The sequence below is a fragment of the Monopterus albus genome, unplaced genomic scaffold (genome assembly GCF_001952655.1).
Source record: "Monopterus albus unplaced genomic scaffold, M_albus_1.0 scaffold51.1, whole genome shotgun sequence".
NCBI lineage: Eukaryota > Metazoa > Chordata > Actinopteri > Synbranchiformes > Synbranchidae > Monopterus > Monopterus albus.
In genome coordinates, this window is record NW_018127931.1 from 6,628,313 (window position 1) to 6,635,194 (window position 6,882).

At 39.1% G+C, this 6,882-nt stretch overlaps 1 protein-coding gene across 1 annotated transcript in view; it reads right to left on the bottom strand.

Annotated features, from left to right (window-relative positions):
• The window catches only part of slc41a2b (solute carrier family 41 member 2b), a 40,511-nt gene that overhangs the window by 5,574 nt on the left and 28,055 nt on the right, over nt 1-6,882 (bottom strand). Inside the window, 1 exon segment of the mRNA XM_020601315.1 lies at nt 6,822-6,882. This exon segment is cut by the window's right edge and continues 15 nt beyond it. Within this exon segment, the coding sequence (XP_020456971.1) occupies nt 6,822-6,882 (61 nt within the window).

The following is a 6,882-nucleotide window of genomic DNA, read 5'->3' on the forward strand; positions in this document are numbered from 1 at the left end:
AAATCATACTTTTAAAAAAAAGTTGAATATAATCACTGCCAATCCGTCACCCAGTCTGTTTCTTTCTTTTCTCTTGCACACCTTAAGGCAGGTGCGTAGGAAAATGCCATCATGTGAAAGAAAAGGTTAAATTTTCTCACACTGGGAGCTCGAATTACAACGCACAGTGCAGCTCCAGAACAACACCTTTGTGTCAACAGTAATACAGGCATAAATACACATCTGCAGCTCACTTAGCTGTGGAAATGTGGGCTTTATGGCCATACTTTAATGACAACTGTTTTGTTTTAAATGACAGTACAGCTGAGCTCATTGCACAGCTGCTGTCATCAACTGCAACCGCTGTTCATTTTCCAAACAGTTGTGATCATGATTTTAATCTACAGCTCAGCATGTAATACCTGCTGGTTAATGCAGTACTTAGGAGCTGTAATCAAATTTTAAACCACTTAAAAATATTCTGAAGTGAATTACTAATAAATGCACACATACATTCATATACTAGGGGTGTGTATCTCTGCCTCTCACATAATTCGATATGCATCTCAATACATGGTCTACAATTAGATACAGCAAAATTTGTAATGATATAAAGTGTAAATCAGAATAAATTTCAATTCGATTCAGCAGATTTAATTTGGCTTTTATTTGAAAGACTATACATACATTCAAGTATCCATTTAGGGCATGAAATTAAAAACGCGTTTGGTTTGAATCTGTGGTTTTGAACCAATACAGCCATAAATCTGACTTAGGTATCAATTTCCTGATTTGTAGCAGTTTATCTTTACACCCCTATCACATATGTATTCACATACAGTAAAACCTTGGTTTGTGAGTGTTTTGCAAGATGAGCAAAACATTTTTATAAATTTTAACCTGATAAACAAGTGAAGTCTTACAATAGTAGTATGTACACTTTGTCTGCCGAGCATCACGACACAACTGATCCGATGGTTCTCGCGCCTCTCACTCGTATAGTCAACATCTGTACTGCAACATGGCCGCGATGAAGAAAAAATAAAGGTTGAAAAGAAAGGCAGTAAGAAAAAGGAGGTGATTACAGTGGTAGTTAAAAAGGAAATCATCCAGAAGCATGAACGAGGTACGCGAGTGGCAGACATCGCAAGATTTTATAAGAAAGATGTGTAAAATGTGGGAAATGGTGCAAAATTCTGTGGAAAAGCACCACCCGAATAAGGCTGTAGCAGTGCAAACGATACATCTGTTTAGCGACAATGCAGTGCCACATTTCCACCAAATCCTTAAATGGAGGCAAAAGCAGGTGTCATTGGATAGGTTCCTTGTTAAAGTAGCACAAAAAGAAAAAGATTTCAGCGAGCCAACAGATAGCAGATAGCTCCTCTCTCTGTCTCCCTCACGCCAGCCACTATTCTTTTCAAAGGTAAAGTGCAGGTTAATTTGTTTTATTTTTACTTTATACTGTATTTTGCATTAGTGTAATTATTTTTATATGAATTAAGTGGTTGCGGAAGGAATCATCTGAGCTTCCATTATTTCTTATGGGGAAATTTGATTTGATATATGAGCGTTTTGGATTACAAGCACGTTGCTGGAACGAATTATACTTGCAATCCAAGGTTTTACTGTATGTATACATATACAGTACATTCATACATGAATTTCATGCTTCAGCATGTGAGCTGCTCTATCAAAAATAGACCTGGGGCATATAGGGAGCTCACCAGAGAGCAGTCTTGTGAGTGTACTGGTCATGGAATCAGTGGACACACACAGGGGCACACTAGTATAAAAGCAGATCATTTCTGGCAGTGTGATGGAGATGGAACACAACATAGCCAGATGAAAATGCAGTATAAATTAGGCATTAAAGTCATTTCTTTCAAGAAAAAATACTTAATAAAGACTTATTCATGAGTGGCTTCTACTCTTCTTATAGCAGGTGAGAAAAAGCTTAAGCTTAAAACAAGAATGACTGCCCTTTTCTAGGTGATTCTCAAACACTCCTAATCTAGCTCATAGATTAGAAAAGACAGGACATTTTGTGATTTAGGATTCAGTGTTGTCTGTCCTGGTGTTGACTGTGTGTATGGCATTATGAAACCTGAAAACTACCAACAAATTCTGGGGCACAATGTAGGGCCCAGTGTCAGAAAGTTGGGTCTCCATCAGAGGTCATGGGTCTTGCAGCAGGACAATGACCCAAAGCAGACTTCATAAAGCACCAGACATGGTTTCAGACAATGAGCTGGAGAGTTCTGAAGTGGCCAGCAATGAGTCCAGATCTAAATCCCATAAAGCGCCTGTGGAGGGATCTCAAAACAGCAGCTGGGGGAAGGAACCCTTCAAATCTGAGAGACCTGGAGCAGTTTGCAAAAGAAGAGTGGTCCATGACTCTGTGTAAACTGTGTGCCTGTACAACCCTGTCTGACAGTCTTTTTATTATTCTGGCCTCATATCAGGTAACATTATTAAAGTATCATTTAGGACTGGATGCAAACAGCTGACGTTTGTTTGTTGGGTAGATAACTCATTTTCAGCATATGAATATTCAAGACAGCAGGAAATTTAAATGCAGTCTGCATCTGACGCACAACAGTGCCAGGGCCACCTACAATCTTGTTAGCAAAGCTTCATGTGGAAATTGTTCAGGTAGCAGCTTCTGCTGATCATTGCTGTTTCTAGTTAAAATGACAAAGAGCGGGGTCGTACCAACTGTCGCTAACTAACATTAGCAATGTAACACATTAGTGTCCACACCAGTGGTTATGAAGATCCGTCTTCTGTCATCCTTTACATTATATTACATACAATGAGAACTTTCATTAGCTTATTACTAGCGAAGCCCATTTCAGTTGAAGCAAAGTGACATCAATTAGTGAGTTCAGGTGTTTACTATAGAGAATATTAGTGTGTAACCACTTGGAATATTGTGTTTTTGTGTGCCATATTCTTGAGCATAGCTGAGCGTTTTGACGACCAAAGGCTCAGCAGACAGATAAGAGAGCTTAGATGTGCTGGATTCCCACAGTATAACTGGTTTGTATTTGACCTCATGACCTTTTGCCTTAGTATTATTAAATCTCCCACTATTGTGATTCCCATGAAATTACATTACCATAGGCATGCATATTCATCACTGTTTAACTTTGTATAACCTCTGAGAGTTCGAGTTTCTTTTCAAACTAGTACTGAGTTCCCTTTGACAGCTCCTACGTTGCCTTAGTAGGCCTAGATTTTGCATTACCTTGTTCATAGTCTTAATATACTCATAAAGAATTGTTGTAGCAAGTTGTCTTAATGCATAGCTCTATTTTCATGTTCATACTCTTGTCCCCTGGGTTTCCATTCACTGTGGATGTGTAAAATGTGTAAAACCACCCTTCATTGTATGCCAACATAGACAAATCTCATCAATTTAACTGCATTCTTTGTCTTTTCTGTTTACTGGGTTCACTGTGAGGCTCGCAGAGATGCCACAATGAGTCAAGCTATTCTGCAGAAATGTTTGGATTTCTCCCCTAATTCTCTATGGCTTTCACTTTAAATAGAACATTATCAAATGACACCATGTGCAATTTCCACTATTCTGCTATTAAAGAAACCAATTGTTACAGTGTTTAGTACTTTAACTGAATGATGTTATCCAAATGTTGCTGAGAGGTTTGCCACACTGTCTCTCACTCCATGTTGAGCACAAAGAGCTAGTGTCTAGTCTGTATATTGTATCTGAAATATGGGCGTGTGTTAAAGTTAAGGTATATTTGAAATGCAGATCATGAGTGAATTAAACATTTATTTCTTTACTTAGGGTTACTGCAGGACTAAGTGAAATGAATCTGCAAGAATAAGGTGATTGCAGTTTCCCATTTGCAGTGATACTCTGGGGTCTTGCGTGTGCAGTAACTGAGGCTTCTGATAGCCGTAACGAATGTAGCCCACCCGGGACCCTTTCTGTGTGGAGTTTGCATGTTTTCCCTGTGCTTGCGTGGGTTCTCTCCGGGTACTCCGGCTTCCTCCCACAGTCCAAAGACATGCAGCATAGGTTGATTGGTGTCTCTAAAATGCCCATAGGAGTGCGTGTGCGGGTGTGTGGTTGTTCGTCTATGTGTTAGCCCTGCGACGGATTGGTGACCTGTCCACGGTGTACCCCGCCTTCACCCAATTGCCGGCCGGGATTGGCTCCGGCCCCCCCCCCCCATGACCCCGTTCAGGGATTAAGTGGTAGAAAATGAATGAACGAACGAATGTAGCTCTGTAGCGCAATCATGTCTAAACTGACCTTCTCTAATTTCTGTTACCCAGTGCTGAAATGATCTATTCCAAACATTAAAACATATGAAAATAAATGTTCCTAATGAAACCAAGGATTATAAATTACTCTAATTATCCCAACCCCCCCAAAGTGCATGAAGAGCTCCTGTGTTCATTTGAGCTTGTGGTCAGACAGGATGATGAGAGTGGCAGATTTTTTTATTATCGTAATTAGAGCCTTGGGTTGAAGTTTAGGTGTAGAGGCTAAGAAGGTGCAACCACTGCATAATAACACTAATAATAGCCTGCTCATTATCCTCAAACCACCACACATTTGTTTTCAGAGAATGTCATGAGTAAAATCCCTGCTCTCTGACCCAACTACTGAGTGGAACAGCTGTGCAGTGTTCTATATTCCCTCCCTGGTGGTACTAGGACACCTCTGAATTCAGATTTATTAGAATGGTAATCACCTTACCATTTCACAGTAAATGCAAAATGCTTAAATCTAGCTGTTCATTAAATAATACAGATGTCTGCTTGTGTTGAGTATAGGTTAATGTTTGACAATTGAGAGGGGACCAGTTATATTTAGAGGCCAGGGCCCCTTTTGCAGCCAGAACCACCATCAAAGTTTACAAGTGGTACAGATAATAAACAGATGAATTTAAACATTTCTGACCAGGAAATGAATGAGTAAATGTATGTACATACAGTGCCTATAAAACGTTTGCCCCCTTCTTGGATGTTTTACCCTTTTACTGATTTTATAAATCAATAAACGTCAATATAATTTGGCTTTTTAACAAAAAATCCTTCCATATCTTGATGATGGATTTAACTGAACTCTGGCAGATGTTCAGTACCTTGGAAATTGTTTTGTATCTATCCCCTGACTTATACTTTTCAATAACCTTTTCTCTGAGTTGCTTGGAGTGTTCTTTTGTCTTCATGGTGTAATGGTAGTCGGGAATACTGATTAACCAGTGACTGGCACTTCCAGACACAGGTGTCTTTATACCACAATCACTTAAGACACATTCACTGCACTCTGGTGATCCCCATTTCACTACCTTTACGCCTACTAGCACCAATTGGCTGGAACTCTGTTGAATTAGGCCAGTCATTTTAAAGGAGGTGAATATTTATCCAATCACTTATTTCCCAAGCCAAATTATATTGACCATGATTTATTTATAAAATCAATTACAAGGTAAACCATCCAAGGGGGTGAATACTTTTTATAGGCACTGTATATGTAGGTACATAAGCAGTTTATATATGTATATATGGGACAATAAAGACTCACTTTACTGTGCTGAAAGTTCAAATTAAGAAATACAGCAAAATGGAGTTTCTTCACAGATTAATAAAGAGGGTAGCATTTACCCTTGCTGCAGAATTAACTATGAGCTTCACAAACAATGAGACATTAGCAAAACCTACAGTTGTTTCTGAATTTGCATTTTATGTGCAGCATTCAGTCTAATGATTAGTGTCTGCTATTCTGCCTGCCTGTAGAAATACAAAGATGACAGATAAAATGCTACAACTAATTTCTATGCATGCTTCAGCGAACAATTATTGCATAATAATTTTGCTGCTGTGAAGCTCTGCAGAAACCATCATTCAAAGCAAGGTTTAGGCAATGTCCCAGAGATTTCACAAAGACAAATCAACAAACACAACAAAGTTCAAGAATTACTGTGACATTAAGTGGCTTGTCTGCCTTCTGGCCTGACCCAGCTACTAAATACTGGGTACCAATTAAAAATCAAAAAGAAAAATGGTGTTGATGGTACCTGAACGCAACTAGTAAACTGATTAGTAGTATCTCTTCAGGGGTTGAAAATAAAAAGATTTGAAAGTGGCAGTATCCATAATCCTTCAACCCTCATGACTCCATGGGCCTGTCTCTGCCACGTGATGCACTATCTGGAACTGCCACGCCCTTAAAACAGCTCTACTGGCTACAGACCTAATTGATTTGGAAAGTCTCCAACTCCACAGTGGCTGGGATTACATCCTAATGGTCCATGTCTACATTAAAGATTTAGGGAAGCCTTAAAAATCCTTTGGGCAAAGCGAGTATCTGACGCATACACAAAAACACAACAACCTTATGCTTCTGCTGGAGGTAAGGTGTGCTGAGACTGAAGTAAACCACATATGTTGTGGAACAGACACAACAAAGTTCCATTGAGCTGAGAGGAGCCACAGAGTCAGGGGGATAATTTTCTGTTTGTTTGTTCAAATAAAGTGCAAACAATTCCAGTGTACTAAAAGTTCTGACGAATGAGTAATGCCACTATCACTGCAACTCATACCTAGTCATTTGATTCATTGTTAATATAAAAATATAAATTACTGCAGCTTTAAACAATTTAAAAAACCATCTGCTTCTTTATTCCTGTTGTTTGTTTTGAGCTTGAAGTTAAACTCTCTTTAAAGCAGCATTGTGAAAAAGGCCCTTGAGTTTAAATACTTTCATGTGGAATGATGTGTACTGAATGTAAACTGTTTTAGAATCCTAATGCTTCTTAAATATTTAAAGCACACCTGCCTTAAAATCGTGACATGCTCACCTGTAGCATAGCAGCAGCCAGGTACACAGACATAAAGACGGGTGTCAGTGTAGTGTGACCG